General features: G+C 40.2%; 1 protein-coding gene across 2 annotated transcripts in view; it reads left to right on the forward strand.

The window, feature by feature from the left end:
• LOC131446915 (serine/threonine-protein phosphatase 6 regulatory ankyrin repeat subunit A) overlaps positions 1-22,544 on the forward strand; it is a 36,219-nt gene that overhangs the window by 327 nt on the left and 13,348 nt on the right. The window contains exons 1-27 of one of the 2 annotated variants that reach the window (XM_058618302.1): positions 5,584-6,258; positions 8,534-8,617; positions 9,331-9,409; positions 10,141-10,211; positions 10,538-10,738; positions 10,815-10,902; positions 11,001-11,143; positions 11,294-11,401; positions 12,339-12,443; positions 12,986-13,064; positions 13,211-13,325; positions 13,506-13,588; positions 13,670-13,733; positions 14,466-14,534; positions 14,671-14,811; positions 14,899-15,010; positions 15,092-15,118; positions 15,400-15,474; positions 15,586-15,787; positions 16,357-16,444; positions 16,594-16,711; positions 16,802-17,021; positions 17,118-17,205; positions 17,581-17,664; positions 17,751-17,899; positions 17,989-18,071; positions 18,191-18,273. In XM_058618302.1, the coding sequence (XP_058474285.1) occupies positions 6,076-6,258; positions 8,534-8,617; positions 9,331-9,409; positions 10,141-10,211; positions 10,538-10,738; positions 10,815-10,902; positions 11,001-11,143; positions 11,294-11,401; positions 12,339-12,443; positions 12,986-13,064; positions 13,211-13,325; positions 13,506-13,588; positions 13,670-13,733; positions 14,466-14,534; positions 14,671-14,811; positions 14,899-15,010; positions 15,092-15,118; positions 15,400-15,474; positions 15,586-15,787; positions 16,357-16,444; positions 16,594-16,711; positions 16,802-17,021; positions 17,118-17,205; positions 17,581-17,664; positions 17,751-17,899; positions 17,989-18,071; positions 18,191-18,273 (2,942 nt within the window). In that variant the 5' untranslated portion in view covers positions 5,584-6,075. Of the gene's footprint in view, positions 1-5,583; positions 6,259-8,533; positions 8,618-9,330; positions 9,410-10,140; positions 10,212-10,537; positions 10,739-10,814; positions 10,903-11,000; positions 11,144-11,293; positions 11,402-12,338; positions 12,444-12,985; positions 13,065-13,210; positions 13,326-13,505; positions 13,589-13,669; positions 13,734-14,465; positions 14,535-14,670; positions 14,812-14,898; positions 15,011-15,091; positions 15,119-15,399; positions 15,475-15,585; positions 15,788-16,356; positions 16,445-16,593; positions 16,712-16,801; positions 17,022-17,117; positions 17,206-17,580; positions 17,665-17,750; positions 17,900-17,988; positions 18,072-18,190; positions 18,274-22,544 lie in introns of those variants that run through there. The other variant, XM_058618303.1, reaches the window with a different exon arrangement.

Below are 22,544 nucleotides of genomic sequence, written 5' to 3' on the forward strand. Positions count from 1 at the left end.
CCAACATACAGTGTAAAAAAGTTTACTTGGTGACTTTAACGACTTGCGTGACGACACATTTTTAATAAATAATGGTCTTATGGCTAGGCTAATGTTGCGGGTCGGTTTAGTGCACTGACAGTTGACATGTTAGCTAACTAGCTAGCTGTAACTCCTTTTAAGATAGAACCGTAACGTCAAAAACCGTTACGTCATCCGTTGCCTCACTTTAATTGACCCGCTTAAGTGGTCAGTTCACGTCAGATCAATGTTTTTGTTGTTTCACTGGGTGTTTTTCTTCGTTTTTCTTTGTCTATGTCCCTGGTGGTGATGGAGTAGTGAGCACAGCTGGATGATAGTAGCTACGAGGGTAAAAACAGGGTGGCTAAGACCGCATATGTAGTTAAAAACTGTTAGAAATACACACACGTACACTCACCAGCCACTTTATTAGGTACACCCGTTCAACTGCTTGTCAACTCGAACATCTAATCTGCCATAACATGTCAGTAAGTCAATGCAATTTGGCATAAAGACAACTGCTGACATTCAAACCCAGCACCAGAAGGAGGAAGAATTGTGATTCAAAGTGACTTTTTTATTGGAAGTTACAAATAACAGTTAAATTGTTATAGTTAAACTTTCACTGTTGAATGGGCCTGGCTCAGTTAAAGCTGGATTACAGCAGGTTCCTGTTCTGCAACACTATTACAAGACAGAACAAAAACCTAAATCAACAAGAACAAAGCATCAAAACCAAAACACATACAAACTACACTGACACTACAAAGAAGAGCAGAGCACCTGTGATTGCAGGTATAATAATCAAACAGTGCACATGTTTGACATGTGGGGCGGAAGCAGTTGCTCTAATCTGGTAAAGGATTTTTAGGGCATATATGAAGAATTATCTCTACTTATTTTTATAGGATGAAGCTGGGCTATGTGCAAGAGAGAACAACTTTGACATCTTGTTCTGTGTCTTGGAAGTAGGACAGCAAGTGTCTTAAGGGGAGTTTTGTTGTTGTTGTATAAACATGGCATGGTCATTGGTGTACATTAACTGTTGCTCTACTGGGATTTTAATGCACAACCAGTTCTAGGGTTTACAGAGAATGCTCTGAAAATGACAAAATACTCAATCAGCGGCAGTTGTCTGGGTGATACCAGAGTGTAGAGGGTTAGACTGGTTCGAAGTGATCTAAAGGTAGCAGTAACTCAAATAGCCATTTGTTAAAACCAAAGTATGCAGAAGACCATCTCTCACCACAACACGTCAAACATAGAAGCAAATGTGCTACAGTGGCAGAAGACCATACTGTGTGCCACTCTTGCAATTTCAGTAAGTGTAACAAAGTGGCTGATGAGTTTATGATGTCTTACACACAATTGGGTTATTGCTGTGGAGTTGGATTAAACTGTTGTAAAGAATTTGATTCCATATTTGCACATTTCCCAAGTCCAGGCTGGTGACTTTCTACCTCGGGAACCTTCTTTTGTCAGCTGTCTATTTTTGCCCCCCTGCACGCTCTGTGTAGGGCAGCTGTGCACCGTCACCTGTTGCTGTAGATAAATAAGAAAGTCTGTCAGACTAAAATAGCAGGTGGTTCTGGCTCCCATGTCTTAAGCTGAGTGTGTGTGAATTGCACATGATACACATGCTCAAATCTCATGAAAGACACTGCAGTGGTTATCTCACTCATACATCAGTGACACAGGAGTAGTTTTCAGGCATGACCGAAACCCATCCGACATTGGTCTGGTCAAAAATCACTGGCTCAGATGTTGTAATAAGAAAACAGTAAAATCTAATTTGATGTATAAATCTTTATTATCACATACAGTAAATGCATCACTTGGCACAGGCTGTATATGAATTGTATGTAAACTCATCAGCACAACTATGTTATTAACCGCTAAGTTGTTTTTTTAGACTGGTTTTGTTATCTGTTGATACTCAATGTTTTGTTATTAATATTGGTCACCTAAAACTGGTATCTAGTCATTCCTAGTGGATTTCATACCCTTTTTGGTAAGTGTGGCTAATCACATAAAGGCAATACATCTGTCCAAATAGGTTATAATCTGTGTACATTTAGAGTTAATAAAGATATTTTTACATTTATGAAATGATCATTCTTCCAAAACTAAGGAGTAAAACTCCATATTATTAGTAACTCCAAATGACCTAAGTAAAAAAAGTGATAATAAAGTTATAATTACATCTCGTTAGTTATAGTACTGTAAGTAAATATGACGGGCATATGTTGTGTTATTATGTGAGAACATTTTATGAACTTGGTGGAGTTTGATAAAACTTGCTTTACAATGGGTCAGTGGTTGTGCAGTTCCGTCGCCTGTCGAGACTGTCCATTCCTCCTGACAGTCGCAGACATGTAATAAACGGAAGCGTGTGTGATAAGATCCCCCTTTCTATTCTTCATTGTCCTGCGTTGTGCTTACTGAAAGAGAAACGCACAGGGGGACAAAAATAGTCACACAGTATGACGGGACGGCGGATGGAGTGTTTCACTTTTGTGATGGGCCTGTGTTTGTCCTCTAGAGGGTACTCTTTAGAAAGATATTAGAGTTGTGTCCTAACCAGGCTGTGGTCCTGCCGGAGGAGGGAGGTGGAGATAGGCATTAACAGATCACACACAATGAAAACAGAAGGTCAGGCATACAAGAGAGAGTGTTGTAGTGTGTGTTTACTTACCCAGGGCTTTTTAGATGTGACCAGGGTGCATACATCAGCAGTATGCTGTTAATGGATACTTTCTATTGAGCCTCTATGCATTATATAACAACTTGCTTCTGTTTCTGCATAAGTTATTTGTGTACAGTATGCACACACAGCAATTGCTATAGGTTCCCATTTCTTTTCTGTCAGGCTTAAATCCATATACATGAATCACCATGGCTTCACTGGTAAACAGATTTTGAATGGGCAGGATGTATATGTCTTAGTCATCAGAGATCATCAGAATTGATTTAAAATGTAATTTAAACTTCAGAATGAATGTCCTACAATAACTAAATAATTTCATATCAACTATATGATTGCAAAGCAGCACAATCCATCAAAGAGTCATCATAAAGGTTAAGTTTCTTTGTCACCTTTTGATATTTAATGTCTCTTCTGATGCTGTTCTGATGTTACTTAATGACTCATTCTCAGGTTCTCAAACACCAAGAGCAGTTAATGGATAATGTTATATTGGCAATCGGCCTTTGCATACCAAACATGCTGTGTCATGACAGAAGAAGCTTTACCATAGATCACCATCTCTTGATTTTTAAAAGCTGTAAAATCTCTGAGCGGCAGCATCATCATTGGCACTGTCCCAGCACACGCATGGATCCACAACACGTGCTGGCCTTTGTGTGTCTGGACTGGGATTACATTACACACAGTGCATCCTGTCGCAGGGTCAAAGCAGAGGACAGCTAGCTTGCATATTTCTGCTCACACATGCCATGTTGGTTCTCTCTCATCATGAAGTGAAGCTGCTGTGTTGTATGTGAAGGTTCTGTCATCCAAGTCATTGTCATCTTCAGAAGTTAAAGACGTTTAACCTCTCAGCCAAGAGGCTTCTTCAGTTCTGGCATTGGTGATTCCTATAATTTGCAAGTTTCCTACACGTCCACTCACATTCCCGCAGTCGTCAAAATCATTCCATTCTAAAATGTTTTGCAACAGGTCATCCAGGTGGTGGTAATTTTAAGGAGTTAGCTGTGGGCAACTGGACATGCTTGAGTTAAATTGACAACGAACTGAAGGAGCCTCTTGGATTGGAGTTGAAAACGTCTTCAATTTCAAGTTCAGTTACCAACAGCTTACTTGTGAAGAAGCTCCTACACTGCAAGGTGGTTTTGTGTGTTGGTATTTGTGACAATATTGTGCCTGCATCCCCCAGACGTTGTGATGAGATCAGTTTTGCCCGCAGCGGTTTTCCCCTTGGGGTTAAATTTTTGAACGAGCACCAGTTTGTGGATTAATTAAGCAGGCATTTAACAATTGCCTGCCTTATTTATTTATTTTTTATTATTATTTATTTATTTTTACCTTTTGTTTTGAGTTTTGTAGAAGAAGTTACCCAAAGTCTAATTTCTGTTCTGCAAATAGTAACGGAGCTGCTTTGTAAACATATACAAGTCGCTTTGGATAAAAGCGTCTGCTAAATGACATGTAATGTAATGTAATGTAATGTAATGTATACTTTGCATCCCAAACATCATTCTTTATTTGTGCCAGCAAACCTGCAATATCATCTTATAAGCTGCAGGAACAGAAATATTATAGCTGTGCTTCACATGAAGTTTATAAATGGTAAGTCCATTAAATTCAAAGTTTAGGACTGTGGAAACTCTCTATCCAAATGAATTTCTCCCTCTCTCTCATTTGTCCTCATTCCCTCCCTCTCTCTGAGTTAATGGGGTTGTGTGGCTTGGCAAGATTGTTCTTTTTTTTGAATCTGTGTTGAATATGAAGGAGACACTGAGACATACACAGACATGCACGGACAAAGTGGTCTTGTTTGCTACCCTCACATTTACTGGCAAAGCCTGTGTTCCAGTTTTATAATGAGGAGATGGAGACTTTTGAAGCTATGCCACTGATACACCAAAGGGTATATGAGAACACACACACACACACACACACATCCTGTCCTGGTATCCATTTTCCTTTATTCTCTTTAATTTGGAAAGAAAGGGCACCTCGATTTTAGCACCAGATTTATAAAATCGTATTTAGCAATTCTAAAAACAACCAAACATTGTTCTGTCTCTCACATGAAGTGCGTTGTATCTCAGGCTTGGCACTCAACCGAAAATGAGGAAACCTTCAATCCCCATTTGTTTCACATCATGTAATAAATGTCCATTGTGTATAATTTAGGTGAGATTGCTTTTGGCAGAAATTGAGGATAAATTCTTAGTATAAATAAATAAATACTTTGCCATTTTGGAGCGTTGTGTTTTTACAATAGCCCGCAAAGGACAAACTAAACATATTTTGAGTTTAAATGCTAAGTGAAGGCGACATAGGTTCTCCTACAGTTGAAAGGGGAGAATTAGGTGAGGGATATTCAATATTCAATAATAAATGTTGATACATTTTACACACGGTATCTTTTTAAATGTACATTACCAGAGAGTACAAGCTTGATATAGCATGATACAAATGCAAACATTCAGAATGTGTTGAATCCTTCTACATTCAACATGGCAATGTTTGCTGAACATAGGATTTTCTTTGCAGAATCAATAATGATGAAGCTCATTCTGTAAAACTAGCATTTGATTTATGTTTTTATACCAACACTAACAGACAGCACTACTTGGTTAACTTTGGCGGTGTATGACTTGATAGTATTTATACATAGACTTGATAACAAGAAAACATCTTTAAATACTCTATTTTAAATTGATTATGTATCTGACTAACTTTCTGTACCAGCTGACAGAGGATGTTGTAGTGCTTTAGTAGGTACCTGCCTACAATTATTTAACCCTCCTTCCTCTCTCTCTCTCTCTCTTTCTCCTCCTCTTCCCCCCTCCCCCACCTCATCATTTGAAAGAACAGGCTTCAGCATCGGAAACTAGCAATGCATACACTTGCATACATGGGGTGCTACAGCCCCTGTCCGTGCTAATCACAGGGTCTGTGTGTGTGTGTGTGTGTGTGTGTGTGTGTGTGTGTGTGAGTGAGAGAGAGAGTGTGTGTATTCCTGGCTGCAGCATAGCAGTGAGGATATGTGGCTTCCTGTGTGTGCTGCTAGGCAGCTCCAGCTCATTCTGCTGCATGCCGCTCACTGACACCATTACGCAGAGGAATTCCCTGCTGTCTCTGCTGCTGCTGTTCACAGGGAGTCTGAGCGTGGGGTAAAGGGAAGAAGGGAGAGGAGACATGCAGCAAAGCAACATTGACCGATGGAGGACATTGGATTTTTCTTGAACATGAACTGTGTTTGTTCCTGAGGAAATCACACTTTCAGTGGGATTTCTTGCTGACCCTTGTGCTCCTTAATTGTGCACATATATGTAGGTGGGAACACTGTATGTGTGTGTGTGTGAGTGAGAGTGATTGTGTTGATGTATGTGTATGAGTGTTCATTACTGATGCGGTCAGAGCGGGCTAGCCGTGTGTGCATTGTGGTGCTGGAGGAGGTGGAGGAGGATGAGCCCTCATCTTCACCCCCACCTCCTCGGCCCAAATCGTCTCCAGACCGCAGGTCCCATCATGCCTCTCGAAGGGCTGCTGCGCAAGAGGACAAGGTGAGATGGGCTCTTCTTTTTGCTCATCTATCGAATGAATCTGACTTGGCTCAATCATCATTTCACCGGAGGTGTTGTCTTCTCTCGGTTTATATCCGGTTGTTGTCTAAATGTCAGCATTCACTTGGATTTTTAACCACACCAGCACTCTCATATTTCCTTGTTCTCAAGTTAAAACCTGTGCTGAAGTACATTGTCACACGTTCTGTTGCATTTAAAGACAAAGCCATGCCGGCACATGCTGTCTAGTGCTAAATATAGCACCAATAACATCACTAACATAGCTCAGCCATATGAGATAGCTGCAGGTTTGAATAGATTATCAGCAAAGCCTAGGCCTTTGTAGTCTTCGGTGTTGGCTGTATAAAGGGCAAGTGTACATTGAAACATGGTAATAATAACTCTTCAGTCTATGCTCTTTGAAGTGTGCATATTGATGCAAAGCCGATGAAGATGTGTCGGCCCTGATGATAGGGTCTGTGTTTCGTATTTGCCTTCTTGATCTTTGACATAGTTTTGGTGTTCATCAGAGTAGTAGGCAAGAGATGGATAACAACATGCCTAACAGCCCCACTTATTTTTAGTTGGGATGAAATGAGAGAGGTATGGGGACGTAGCTTGAGACTACCAAGCAGGTTCACATGGTGGTGTTTATATTTTACTGAATGGCATGACTCAAATCTCACTTAATGTGGCAGCCCCTGCTGGGGAAAAGGGTGTACATGTGCAAAAGATTAGTGACAGACACAGTATTGTAGAGGTCACACTTGGTATATTGAAAAACACAAGGGCCTACCTTAAAAGTGCATCATCATGTCAGTGTTCATATAATTGTTTAACTTGTGAGTGCATTATCAGTAATAGTGAAGCACAACATTAAAGCACTGGTCATAGTGTGCTGTCTAAGATTAATATTATTCTCTAGTTTATAAACTTTAGTGTAAGCCATTGAAACAAGGAAGATTAGCTATAATTGTCAGATTGTAAGATGGTCATTATACAGTAATTCAGTGTTATGATATAAAATTATATCACACAAAAAATGTCTCACAATGTTTTTTTCAATACTTTATAGTAGGGCTGCAACAATTATTCAATTAATCAATTTCTAAATTCATTGTCTATTTACTATTTTGATAATCAAGTAGTTTTTTCAGCTTCTTAAATGTTAATATTTTCTGGTTTCTTTGTTCCATATAACAAAGAAATCATTAAAACTGAATAATTTTGGTTTGTGGATGAAACAAGACAGAGAGAGGACAGCAGCATTTCCAGGTTTGCTAAACTCTGATCTATATTTTGCAACATAGAGGCCTGCCATTGGCTCCTTATTTCAGGCGCCATTCCCTCCCTCCACCTCTTGTTTGTTAGTGTTTTTAAAAATTCCTTTGCCAAGATAAACAGTACGAAAAGCTACCAAGCTACCTGCTAAAAATGGAAAGATTTGATAAAGATTTGGATTGAGCAATGATATTGTCAACATGTATGTTTTCTCATTGTTTATTGGAGAACTATTTTGAAAGCAGCAGTATTCAGAAATGAATTGTGAGCTTAATATAGCGTTCCTTCCCTTAGCCTTTAATTTTGTATGGGCTCATGCCGTTCTGTAGCCCAGCAATACCACAGAAGGTTTATGATGTCTGCTGAGCAACAGTTTGTACAAATCCCTCTCAGTATCAGGCAGCACCATGTATCTATGTATATGCCAACTATGTACACACACACACATACAGATGTACGCAGTATAATCCAAGGGGAGTGATGTTGTAAGGTATGTGTCCAGGATGTTTTTGCATTTTCCGTTTGAAGAAATGTCACATCTCTTCTCAGGAACATTCCAAGTGCTTTGTGTAACTTAGTTAGCTGATTCCAACAAATGGTGGTGGAATAGTAAATGCTTTGTTAGTTACAGAGAAATTTCTTCCCACATTGCACCTGTCTTTCACATCACTGTTTACATTCTTATCAAGTGGCCTCACACCGCATGGCAACAGAGCACAGCTTTAACACTCACAGATGGACTCAGACATTTACATAATGGTGTGTATTTGTGTTTTTGAGCTCTATGCTGCAGCTGATACTGTTGTAAACAAACGTGTGATATAGAGCCCTTTTTATGACCTTTGGCTTTCTCCCAGCCTGGGATTATAGACTCTCTCCTTTGAAATCTCTTAAATGTCAGTTGTCAACATAGAAAATGACTGCCTTGCAAGTTGAATGAAGGACGTAGGTGTTGTTCATCAGCACTTGTCTCTCTCTTTTTCTTTGTCTGTAGCCATCTTTGTTAAGAGCCATCTTCAAAGTGGACCCAGATGAAGTTCGCTCCCTCATATTTAAGAAGGAGGATGTCAACATTCAGGTTAGTCACACTGTTATCGTGGTTTCCCCAGATTTCCTCCATGTATATACATTTTTGCTCTGATTGCATCCCAGTATAAACAACACCAAGTAGAGCAGCAGTCAGCCTGCATGCTACAATTGATCTGGGTAGCTATTGATCGATTGACTAAGAGTGCCTTTTGGCAGCTTTTTCCTTTCCCATTTTGTAAAGCTGTCAACCAGGACAGGACACATGAGCCCTTCATAACATTCCCCACTGTCCAACGACCTTCACCTGATACCTCTCTGCCATTTTTCTCCCATCACATTCACTGTCTGTTCTTCATCTTCTCTGTTTACACTATAGTTTTCTATCCTATATTTTTCTCTCTGTGCTTCCATCTTTGTGTGGGTCTAATAATGCTGAGTTCATTATCATACTGAGTCTCCCTGGAGTCAGCACCTCTTGTGGTCACATGACATTTGTTTATAGCCCCACTCTTCCAATTGCTCTCTACTGAGTTGGAGTAGACAGAGAGGTGGGGGGTGCAGTAGAGTGATGGAGCAAATGGAAGAATGCAAGTGACCAGTTGATGGACATTTTCCACTCGTGGCCAAAGTCTCATGTTTCTTGTGGTCTCCTATAGTGTGGGGTTTATGGATTTTGTTTGGTGTGTGTGTGTGTGTAATGAATGAGGTTAAAAAAAAATGATGTTATGGTGTGATTAGTGTTTTCTTTGGTTCTCCTGTTAGGATAATGAGAAGAGGACACCTCTGCATGCTGCAGCGTACCTCGGAGACGCAGAGATCATTGAGCTGCTCATCCTGTCTGGTAAACATAGCAGATTGCAATCTACCCATCCACTTAATCATCTACTAGTAATATCTTGGCTGTCATACTTTTGTATTTTTATGTGCATTTAAACATGTATTGCCATTAATTTTGTTTACAATGCATATAGTACATTTTTATTTATTTATTTATTTATTTATTTATTGTAGAGATTTTCTTGATTTATTGTTAAAATTCAAGCTTGTTTCCAGCTGCTTTGTATCTATTTGAGCTTGGGACTGAGGCATTATCCAGCACTCAACCTATGTAATCGTGTTCTTTTTCGTTCTTCAAAAAATTTCAATAAACACTGCATCGTTTCAAGAAACGTCTACATATACACAAAACCAATACTGTAGTGACTCACAACATACAACAAGAGTGTGTTGGTGTGTGATTGTATGTGTACTCAATGTGTTTCTCAATAATTTGATGAGTCAGCAACAGGTGCAGCGTCAGAGCTATTTTAACCCCTTGAGCTTTTCCAATTTGGCTCTTGGGAGTGTCTAATCTCCTAAGCTCTGCTGGTTGATAGAACCCACTGCCCAGAAGTCGTATAAAAACCTCTTTTAACATCTTTATAATTAGTTTTTGGCTTTGATTCACAGTCTCATTCAAGTGTCATCGAGAAGACACTTTTTTTTAACATGTTTGTTGTTTCAGCCACTGTTGTTGACTTCTCTCTGTCTCTCTGTCACACACACACGTACACTTTCCTTCTCTTATGCAAGGAGCCAGAGTCAACGCCAAAGATAACAAGTGGCTAACTCCTCTTCACCGAGCTGTTGCTTCTTGTAGTGAGGTAATATATTTCACACACACATACACACACACACACACAGGGGTATTTACTAACACAGCTAACATGGACACCCAGAGAAAATAATTGTTGTTGTCTCTCCCTTATTTAATATGTAATATGTAATATGTTTTATAGATGAATACAGTCAGAGGTAAATTGACACAACCTCTTGGAACTTGTGCTTTAGCACTTGTCTCTTTTTATTTATTTTGTAGTGTTCTCATTAAAGCCCTTGCTTCATTAAGCACACTGGTCAACACACTGTGACAGTGTACAAAAAAAAAAGAGTCTGCTCACCTCATGACCCATGCTCCCTGTCCATCCAGGATGCAGTGTCAGTGTTGTTGAAGCACAGTGCAGATGTTAACTCTCGCGACAAGAACTGGCAGACACCGCTTCATGTAGCAGCGAGCAACAAGGCAGTACGCTGCGCAGAGGCTTTGGTTCCTCTGCTTAGCAATGTAAACGTCTCTGACCGCGCAGGACGCACTGCCTTGCATCATGCTGCCTTCAGTGGACACGTAGAGGTTGGTCTTCTTTTCCTAATACACTCATGCAAACAGACACATCAGCACATACTCAACGTGCTCCATGTTTTGTCAGATGGTGAAGCTGCTTCTGTCCAGAGGAGCCAACATTAATGCGTTTGATAAGAAGGACAGGAGGGCTATCCACTGGGCAGCCTACATGGGTAAGATTGCAGTTCCTAGTAGTTGATTCTAGAAACTGAACAGGGTAGAAAGCCCTGGATTGACTTTAACTCGCCTCATACTCTGTCCTTGGTTTTAGGTCACCTTGAAGTGGTGAAATTATTGGTGGCCAGTGGAGCTGAGGTGGACTGTAAGGACAAGAAGGCCTATACTCCTCTCCACACAGCTGCCTCCAGTGGCATGGGCAGCACTGTGCACTACTTGCTGAGTCTGGGTGTCCACGTTAGTACATATGCACTCGCAATATTCTTATGTACATCCTATGTCATGAGCCTTACAACTTGCTAAATCTTTACTTGTAACTATACAAGCTATCTTAAATGGCACGATCGTGTAGTAATATAATATGTTTAATTCTCTCTCTTTGCATAGGTTAACGAGGTAAATGCCTATGGCAACACCCCACTGCATTTGGCCTGTTATAATGGACAGGACGTGGTGGTCAGTGAGCTCATCGAGACGGGGACCAATGTCAATCAGGTATGTGTGGAATATATAGACGAATCCGGCGAGCCGTTTGTGTGTTTCGCCATCTAGCGGCCACCACCATTACTGCAGTGGCACGTCGTCTGTCACCCTCTGCTTTCCTGCACTGTTCTGCACAGTGGTCACGGTCACTTCTCCAAACCTATGCCTGCTGAGAGGTCTGGATATTTATTCAAATTGTAGGCCTACTCAGTAGCAAATTATGATTTTAAAAGCAACTAAGCAGATGACAATGTAATCTAAAATTACAGACAGTACGAGTACTCCACAATGAATTACAGTAATGTAAGTAGTTGAAATTGTTTACCTCCACCACTGATTAACTTGATGTTTACATTGTGGTCATTAGTTTGCCCTAATTAGAGCAACTTACGTCATATTTCACAATAACACCACATTGCGTTAATTTACTCTGTGCGACCTGGCAGCCTTGATAGAGGCGTCTAACGTGAGCTAGCTCAGCGAAGTTAGCTTAGCTGACATACTTTTTCACTGTGTTAACCTCGGCAGCCGCATGCTATTCATTGTGAGATTGATGAGTTTGAACCAAAATTAAATTAAGTCCCCTCTGTTAATATTTTTGATCCACTTCTGGCGAACATCGTGGTCCTCTGCACGCCCAGGGAATCGATTTAGACCGTACGGCCACAGGCAAGGGTAATAGGTTTGTGTAGTTTGCATTCAGTTTTTATCCAAATTATCCAGTTTCCTACTGCTGTTCGAGCAGCTGAGAATTGCACAGGTTCTTTCCGACTTCGTAGACATTGTTGTCAAAATTCATGCTGCATGAAAAGTACAGGTAAAAGTAGAAATGTACACTGCTTATGACAGCTCCCTATAGCAGATTAAAAGTGTATGGGTTGCAGGAAACCGTGGTTTGTTTGTGGTCACTGTCTTTATTGAATTGTATTATATTTGTATTTTGATTCAGGTGAATGAGAGGGGCTTTTCTGCTCTCCACTTTGCCTCCTCCTCTCGCCAGGGGGCGCTGTGTCAGGAGCTGCTGTTAGCCCACGGCGCTCATATCAACATGCGGGTGCGTCCATATGCAAATACAGTTTCACACAAATACTGAAACACACAGTGATACTGATAACAATGATATAATCATATTTTTTTAAAGAACACAATTTGATGTAATAAAAACAAGACGGTGAGATAAGTTCTTACCAGTGTGTGTGTGTGCGTGTGTGTGTGTGTGTGTGTGTGTGTGTGTGTGTGTGCGTGCGTGCGTGTGCTACACAGATTTGAAATGATTGTGTATGTAACACTTCGGTCGCAGTGATGGAAACTGATATTAAGTCCTCAGAGCCTCAAGATGCAAGGCCATATGGAAGATGGGGGATGTGATGGTTCCCTGTGGCTGCAAGCTGCTCAGTGTGTGTGCGTGTGTGTGTGTGGTCAACGTTTTTGAGACAAGTTCTGTTCATTTTAGCTGTTTGACACTAGTGTTAGACTTACATTTGAGTCAGCAGCCCAAACTGCCTCCCTAATACTTATATCCTGTGTATGTTTTTTTCAGACGATCGTAACTATTTTCGTTGTCTTCTGTTGTTGTCTCTCCCTTCATCTGTCTAGAGTAAGGATGGTAAGACTCCCCTCCACATGGCAGCTACCCATGGAAGGTTCTCCTGCTGTCAGGCCCTCATTCAAAATGGTGAGCGCCTGAATTCAAATAGATTTTTAAGATCTATAAATACTAAATGTGTGTCTTGTCTTGCTCAATTTGAGCGCTTGTGCTTATTTTCCGGTGTAGGTGTAATTGAATGACACACATATACATGTTTATTTATGTGTATGTAGGAGCTGAGATTGATTGTGAGGACAAGAGCAGAAACTCTGCCCTTCACATCGCTGCCCGGTACGGCCACGAGCTCATCATCACAGCTCTCATCAAACAAGGAGCCAACACCGCCAAGTCAGTAACATCTGACTTTTAAACTGAGTTTATTCTGTGCTTTGTTAATGATACGAATAGAGATAGTTACATATCCTCTCAACCTCTTTGTTTTCTTTCTGTCATGAAAACTGCACCTTCACACACGTTATCCTTCCCGTCTTGTAATAACTAACTCCTCTGTACCATTTATGTTTTCAGGAGGGGCATTCACGGGATGTTCCCTCTTCACCTGGCAGCTCTCAGTGGCTTCTCAGATTGCTGCAGGAAGCTGCTGTCCTCAGGTACATTCATGCTGACACCACACTTGTCACTGCAAACACCTTGTTAACTTAAAATAATTTGCTGATAGCATATTTGTGCAGAGTTTGACATAGACACCCCTGATGACTTTGGGAGGACCTGTCTACATGCTGCTGCAGCTGGAGGGTAAGAATGTTTTTTGTCTGTTGTACCATTGTTTCATAGAGTATATTGTTGTCTTTTTTTATGATTCTTGTTCTTTTTTAGGAGTACAGACAAACGGAAAGCCCATATTTCTCTGTGTGCTGTAAGGTGATACATGTAAAAATAATTAGAGGACAGTTGCCAAAGATTTTGAAACACAGAGCCACATTCATTCACGTGGGCCACATGGTGGCTAGCACTGTTTCCTCACAGCAAGAAGGTTGCTGGTTTGTATCCCAGTCTGGGCCTTTCTATGTGGAGTTTGCATGTTCTCCCTGTGTGCAAAAACCTGCAGAGCTTAATTGGACATTCTAAATTGTGAGTGAATGGTTGTTTATCTCTATATGTTGTATGCCCTGCAATGGACTGGTGGGCCTGTCCAAGGTGTATCGTCCTATGCCAGCTGGGATTGACGTCAGCAGCCTTGTGACCCTCATGTGGAGGATAAAGCGATAGACAATGCACATGAACACATATAACAGGCGGTGATTGGAATTGAAAGTTGGTTTGCTCTGAGCAGCTAAAACGGAGTCAAAGCCACATAAAATGATCATCTGATGAGAGACGTGTGTGGGCTGCAAATGAAAAATTAAATTGTGAATTTACTGATTGTACCATTGTTATTTTCTTGGTCTCTGACCTCCTGCTGTATAGAATTGTTTTTATTTTGTTTTGAGAGATTTATATCACAATTAAAACTCGCTTTCCAAACAGGAACCTGGAGTGTCTGAACCTGCTGTTAAACATAGGAGCAGACTTTAACAGGAAAGACAATTTTGGAAGGTGAGCTTAAATTGAAATTAATCTAGTAACAACAAAGACTGAAGACACTGGTTAACATTTGAGAACAATTTGGAGAATGATGGAGAGTATTAAGATGTCACTGAGATAAATCACATTGACTCTCTGACCTTCCCAGGACTCCATTACACTATGCATCAGCCAACTGTAATTTCCAGTGCGTGTTTGCCTTGGTGGGCTCCGGGGCAAGTGTTAATGAGCTGGACCAGAGAGGCTGTAGCCCCCTGCACTATGCTGCTGCTGCTGACACTGATGGAAAGTAAGTTCTTCTCTGAGGTTTACCTATTTATATTTACGGATCAGAGTCCCCAGTGTCCGATTTAAGCTTCTCCCCTGTCTTTGTCAGGTGTGTAGAGTACCTGTTGAGGAATGATGCCGATCCAGGAGTGAGAGACAAACAGGGTTATAGTGCTGTGCATTATGCCTCAGCCTATGGACGCACACTCTGCCTGGAACTGGTGTGTACATTTGCTGTGCTGAATGAAAACATGTATGTCTTCTACTGATTAAAAAAAACAGTCTTTGTCTGTCTCTTTTAGATGGCGAGTGAGACTCCTCTTGATGTGGTAAGGAAGAAATCTGAATCAGCCAGTGTTGCAGTCAAATTAAGCTACTGCTAAACATTCTCTATCTTGTTTTTGTTGGGATAGCAATTGGCAGATCAGTTTTTTAGGCTAAGAAAAGAGAATGCTTTTTAACCTTAAATCCCTTGTGGCCTACAAATTTGCCATGTCTTTTGGGCAGCTGCATCCTCATACCATTAACATTGTCGCACATGGAGTAATGAGTTAAAAAAACTAAACCAAGACCTCTCATAAGTAATATATAAACCATGTCTCTGTTTCAGCTAATGGAAACATCGGGAACTGACATTCTGAGTGACTCACAGAGCCAGGCCCCCATCAGTCCACTGCATCTGGCGGTTAGATTGTCTCCTTCACTCCCTCCACCATGTTTTTTTTCCATTGATTTTGATGAGTTCCACCGCCACTGCCTTTAAACAAAGTGTGTGCGTTACTTTTTATTCACGCAGGCTTATCATGGACACTGTGGAGCATTAGAGGTTCTCCTGGCATCCCTGCTGGATGTGGACGTTCATAGCCCAGAGGGCTGCACCCCGCTCAGCCTTGCCTGCTCAAGTGGTCACCAAGAGTGTGTCTCCTTGCTGCTGCACCATGGTGCCTCACCCATGACCCATGACTACACACAGAAAAAGACAGCCATTCATGCTGCAGGTTTGTACATGCATGTAACTACACATATATACAGACACTGACAGTACAATAACTGAAACTGGTTTGGTTGCAGTATTATATGTGCTTTTAAGCTAAATTCACACCACATGATAATCCTCTTGCCAAAATGTTTTGCAAGACACGAATTGGCAGTAGGTATTTGCTAAATGTGAAGTATTGATAGTCACAGACCCTGATCCCATTTCCACAATGCTGGAAATTTGATCTGAGCCTGCAGCAACTCAAGCCACCCCAACTAATCAGAATTCAGGATGGAGAAACAGAGGCTGAGTGACAGCAGTGCTTTAATTAAGGTTCTGCGGTCGACCTGTGGACATGAAAACAAGCAAAATGAAAATTATTCCCTGTGTCAATTCTCGCATGTGTGACACCCTGTTGCCGGACACTTGTGTAGTGGGAACTAGCACTGAGTGCAAAGACTATTGATCACAAGACAGTATGTGTAATCTTGCATGGAGTTATCGGTTATCTCTGAAAATATGTGCAGTGTGGGCGTGGCTTAAGAACAATGAATCAAACTGCCAAATGTGTTTGTTTGTTTGCTGCAGCTATGAATGGCCACCCAGAGTGCTTGCGCCTGCTCATGAGCAACAACGACCAGCAAATTAATTTGGATGCGCCAGACAGCAACGGACAGTGAGTGTGTATGTGTGTGCATAATAAAAAAAAAAAACCCAATGGCTTAGGTTGGAGTATTTCACTGCTGTAATTGGATTAACGTATTGTTTATATTGACTAACAGGTTTTACTGCACTGTTTTGTCATATTTCTTACTCTGTGAACAGGACTCCTCTGATGTTGGCAGTGCTGAGCGGCCACACCGAGTGTGTGTACTCACTGCTTAGTCAAGGAGCCAGTGTCGTAAAGCAGGACCGGTGGGGAAGGACAGCACTACACCGTGGGGTCAGACACTCACTCACCCAGGAACATGTTTATTATAAATTGTGTGTGTTTATCATTTCTGATGCTTTGCATGCTCCCATTTCTAAACAGGCAGTGACAGGCCAGGAGGAGTGTGTAGAGGCCCTGCTCCAGCGAGGGGCCACGGTGTGCACGAGGGACATCCGGGGCCGTTCCCCTCTTCACCTGGCATCTGCCTGTGGCCGTGTTGGTGCCCTGGGTGCTCTGCTGCAGGGCCCCAGCACCTCACACACTGACACACACCTCACAGACAACCAGGGCTACACACCGCTGCACTGGGCTTGCTACAATGGTACCGTGACATTACCTGGGACAAATTTGTAGACCTACCAACATCTGTGTTGTATGTATTTACATTTGTTTCTCCCTCATCTTTCTGTCTCGCCAGGTTATGATGCATGTGTGGAGGTGTTGTTAGACCAGGAGGTGTTCAGGAAGACTAAGGGCAATGTATTCAGTCCACTGCACTGTGCTGTGTAAGACAATGTGTTTCCACCATGGACTGTATATACAAATGAAGTAGTCTTCCAGTTTGAGAAATGGAGTCTAGGACGTAGGACGGCGGTAGCAGTTAGCCCCCAGAGGGTGACTCTGTTGGTTGTCAAACTCTGTTAGTAAACATTTTTTAATGATCTCAATTCCAAGTTGCGGGTCCTCAGAAGCATATGATTTGTAAATGATGTTCCCAGTTAGAGGAAAGTGGATGATAAATCACGGCACATGCGTGGACACCAGTGTGATTCACTGTAAATCCTGGTCCATTTTTATGTACAGTCTATGGTTTTCCCTTTGTTTTAATGTAGCTGAACTCTGGCCTGAGGGTTTTTGACAGTGTTTGTTGTGCGTTGTAGTATGAATGATAACGATGGCGTGGCTGAGATGTTGATCGACTCCCTGGGCTCTACAATTGTCAATGCTACTGATGCAAAGGGCAGGTAAGAGACAAAAATGACATTGTTCTGTAACCACTGTGAGCACAAGCTCTTTCGCTGTAATGTCACCTGTGTTTGTATTCATGCAGGACACCACTTCACGCTGCAGCCTTTTCTGACCACGTGGAGTGCGTTTCCCTTCTTCTGAGCCACGGAGCTCAGGTAAATGTAGTTGACACATACACAAGGAGGACACCGCTAATGATGGCAGCACTAAATGGACAGACCAATGCTGTGGGTAAGTACACTTGCTAACCCATAGATATACTGCTCAGCTTTGGATTTCTTCACCTCTGATATGTAACGGTCTCCTTTCGTGTTTTACAGAAGTATTGATGAGCAGCAATAAAGCAGACTTAACATTACAGGATACAAACAGAGACACAGCATTGCATCTGGCTTGCAGCAAGGTAGCAAGACAGGAAATGTTTTTTCTAATGCACCAGCCATGGTAAATTATGGATATTAACCTGTCACTTACTCTATTAATGTTTGTTTTTCTTTGTCCATCACTGCCCGTTCCTCTTAGGGTCATGAGACGAGTGCCTTGTTGATTCTGGAGAAAATGAGCGACAGGAATCTCATTAACTGCACCAACGCCTCTCTCCAGACGTACGTATACTCCAGGGTGCTGACAAGAGATTTTCTTTGACTAACTTTAGACCAGGTTTTTGTTGGTCATTTGCACAGATGCTTTCTGCTGCACCTGACCACTTTATTTTAACACCCTCACACACATGCCGAATATAGTATCAAATGAACTAACTAAATCCTAGATAAAAAAAGATGATCAAGACAAATGCTGTCTACATAACTACCTAAAAATATTTATGAGGCAGCCAAGATGTTTTGGCTTCTACTCAAGGAGCCGCAATTTCATACACACAAATATGATGATGATTTGGGACGACATACTATACTATGACTTTTTTGAGTGATTTTGGACGACATACTATAGTATGACTTTTTTGAGTGATTTTGGACGTCATACTATACTATGACTTTTTTGAGTGATTTCGGACGACATACTATACTATGACTTTTTTGACTGATTTTGGACGACATACTATACTATGACTTTTTTGGTGATTTTGGACGACATACTATACTATGACATTTTTGGGTGATTTTGGACGACATACTATACTATGACTTTTTTGACTGATTTTGGACGACATACTATAGTATGACTTTTTTGAGTGATTTCGGACGACATACTATACTATGACCTTTTTGACTTATTTTGGACGCCATACTATACTATGACTTTTTTTGACTGATTTTGGACGACATACTATACTATGACTTTTTTGGGTGATTCGGGACGACATACTATACTATGACTTTTTTTCGTGATTTCGGACGACATACTATACTATGACTTTTTTTTAGGTGATTTTGGGCGACATACTATCCTATGCCATTTGTGGGTGATTTAGGACGACATACTATACTATGACTTTTTTGGGTGATTTTGGACGACATACTATACTATGACTTTTTTGGTGATTTTGGACGACATACATTAGTATGACGGTTTTGACTGATTTTGGACGACATACTATACTATGACATTTTTGACTGATTTTGGACGACATACTATACTATGACTTTTTGGGTGATTTTGGACGACATACTATACTATGACTTTTTTGAGTGATTTTGGACGACATACTATACTATGACTTTTTGGGTGATTTTGGACGACATACTATACTATGACTTTTTTGAGTTATTTTGGACGACATACTAAACTATGACTTTTTTGGGTGATTTTGGACGACATACTATACCATGACTTTTTTGGTGATTTTGGACGACATACATTAGTATGACGGCTTTGACTGATTTTGGACGACATACTCTACTATGACTTTTTTGGGTAATTTTGGACGACATACTATACTATGACTTTTTGAGTGATTTTGGACGACATACTATACTATGACTTTTTGAGTGATTTTGGACGACATACTATACTATGACTTTTTGGGTGATTTTGGACGACATACTATACTATGACTTTTTTGAGTTATTTTGGACGACATACTAAACTATGACTTTTTTGGGTGATTTTGGACGACATACTATACCATGACTTTTTTGGTGATTTTGGACGACATACATTAGTATGACGGCATTGACTGATTTTGGACGACATACTATACTATGACTTTTTTGGGTAATTTTGGACGACATACTATACTATGACTTTTTGAGTGATTTTGGACGACATACTATACTATGACATTTTTGTGTGATTTGGGATGACATACTATACTATGACCTTTTTGGTGATTTCGGACGACATACTATACTATGACTTTTTTGAGTGATTTTGGACGACATGCAGTACTATGACTTTTTTGACTGATTTTGGACGACATACTATACTATGACTTTTTTTTAGGTGATTTTGGGCGACATACTATCCTATGCCATTTGTGGGTGATTTAGGACGACATACTATACTATGACTTTTTTGGGTGATTTTGGACGACATACTATACTATGACTTTTTTTGGGTGATTTTGGACGACATACTATACTATGACTTTTTTGACTGATTTGGACGACATACTATAGTATGACTTTTTTGAGTGATTTCGGACGACATACTATACTATGACCTTTTTGACTTATTTTGGACGCCATACTATACTATGACTTTTTTTCGTGATTTCAGACGACATACTATACTATGACTTTTTTTTAGGTGATTTTGGGCGACATACTATCCTATGCCATTTGTGGGTGATTTCGGACGACATACTATACTATGACTTTTTTGAGTTATTTTAGACGACATACTAAACTATGACTTTTTTGGGTGATTTTGGACGACATACTATACTATGACTTTTTTGGGTGATTTTGGACGACATACTATACTATGACTTTTTTGAGTTATTTTGGACGACATACTAAACTATGACTTTTTTGGGTGATTTTGGACGACATACTATAGTATGACTTTTTTGAGTTATTTTGGACGACATACTAAACTATGACTTTTTTGGGTGATTTTGGACGACATACTATAGTATGACCTTTTTGAGTTATTTTGGACGTCATACTAAACTATGGCTTTTTTGGGTGACTTTGGACGACATACTATAGTATGACTTTTTTGAGTTATTTTGGACGACATACTAAACTATGACTTTTTTGGGTGATTTTGGACAACATACTAAACTATGACTTTTTTGGGTGATTTTGGACGACATACTATAGTATGACCTTTTTGACTTATTTTGGATGACATACTATTCTATGACTTTTTTGGGTGATTTTGGACGACATACTATACTATGACTTTTTTGAGTGATTTTGGACGACATACTATAGTATGACTTTTTTGAGTTATTTTGGACGACATACTATAGTATGACCTTTTTGACTTATTTTGGATGACATACTAAACTATGACTTTTTTGGGTGATTTTGGACCACATATTATAGTATGACTTTTTTGACTGATTTTGGACGCCATACTATACTATGACTTTTTTGACTGATTTTGGACGACATACTATACTATGACTTTTTTGACTTATTTTGGACGACATAGTATACTATGACTTTTTTGGGTGATTTTGGACGACATACTATAGTATGACTTTTTTGGGTAATTTTGGACGACATACTATACTATGACTTATTTGGTAATTTTGGACGACATACTATACTATGACTTTTTTGGTGATTTTGGACGACATTCTGTACTCTGACGTTTTTGGTGAGTTAATTGTGTGGATTAGATGGTTTGCAACCTATATGTCTTTGTTTCAGTTTGACTGAGCGGTCTCTGACGCTAGCGTTTGCGTGCCAGCCTCCCCGATGGGGCACTGGTTCGAATCCCACCCCTGACAAAAGCTATGACATTTTGGACGACATACTATACTATGACTTTTTTGGGTGATTTTGGACGACATACTATACTATGACTTTTTTTGGGTGATTTTGGACCACATACTATACTATGACTTTTTTTCGTGATTTCGGACGACATACTAGACTATGACTTTTTTTTTAGGTGATTTTGGGCAACATACTATCCTATGCCATTTTTGGGTGATTTAGGACGACATACTATACTATGACTTTTTTGGGTGATTTTGGACGACATACTATACTATGACTTTTTTTGGGTGATTTTGGACGACATACTATACTATGACTTTTTTGAGTGATTTTGGACGACATACTATACTATGACTATTTTGGGTAAATTTGGACTTTATACTATACTATGACTTTTTTCGTGATTTCGGACGACATACTTTAGTATGACTTTTTTGACTGATTTTGGATGACATGCTGTACTCTGACGTTTTTGGTGAGTTAATTGTGTGGATTAAATGGTTTGCAACCTGTATGTTTTTGTTTCAGTTTGGCTGAGCTGTCTGTGACGCTAGCATTTGCGTGCCAGCCTCCCTGATGGGGCACTGGTTCGAATCCCACCCCTGACAATAGCTATGACATTTTGGACGACATACTATACTATGACTTTTTTGGGTGATTTTGGACGACATACTATACTATGACTTTTTTGAGTGATTTTGGACGACATACTATACTATGACTTTTTTGGGTGATTTTGGACTTTATACTATACTATGACTTTTTTTGACTTATTTTGGACGACATACTATACTATGACTTTTTTAAAATTATTTTGGACGACATACTATACTATGACTTTTTTGACTGATTTTGGACGACATACTATACTATGACTTTTTTGAGTGATTTTGGACGACATACTATACTATGACATTTTTGGGTGATTCGGGACGACATACTATACTATGACTTTTTTCCGTGATTTCGGACGACATACTATACTATGACTTTTTTGGGTGATTTTCGACGACATACTA

The sequence above is a fragment of the Solea solea genome, chromosome 20 (genome assembly GCF_958295425.1).
Source record: "Solea solea chromosome 20, fSolSol10.1, whole genome shotgun sequence".
Taxonomy (NCBI): Eukaryota; Metazoa; Chordata; class Actinopteri; order Pleuronectiformes; family Soleidae; genus Solea; species Solea solea.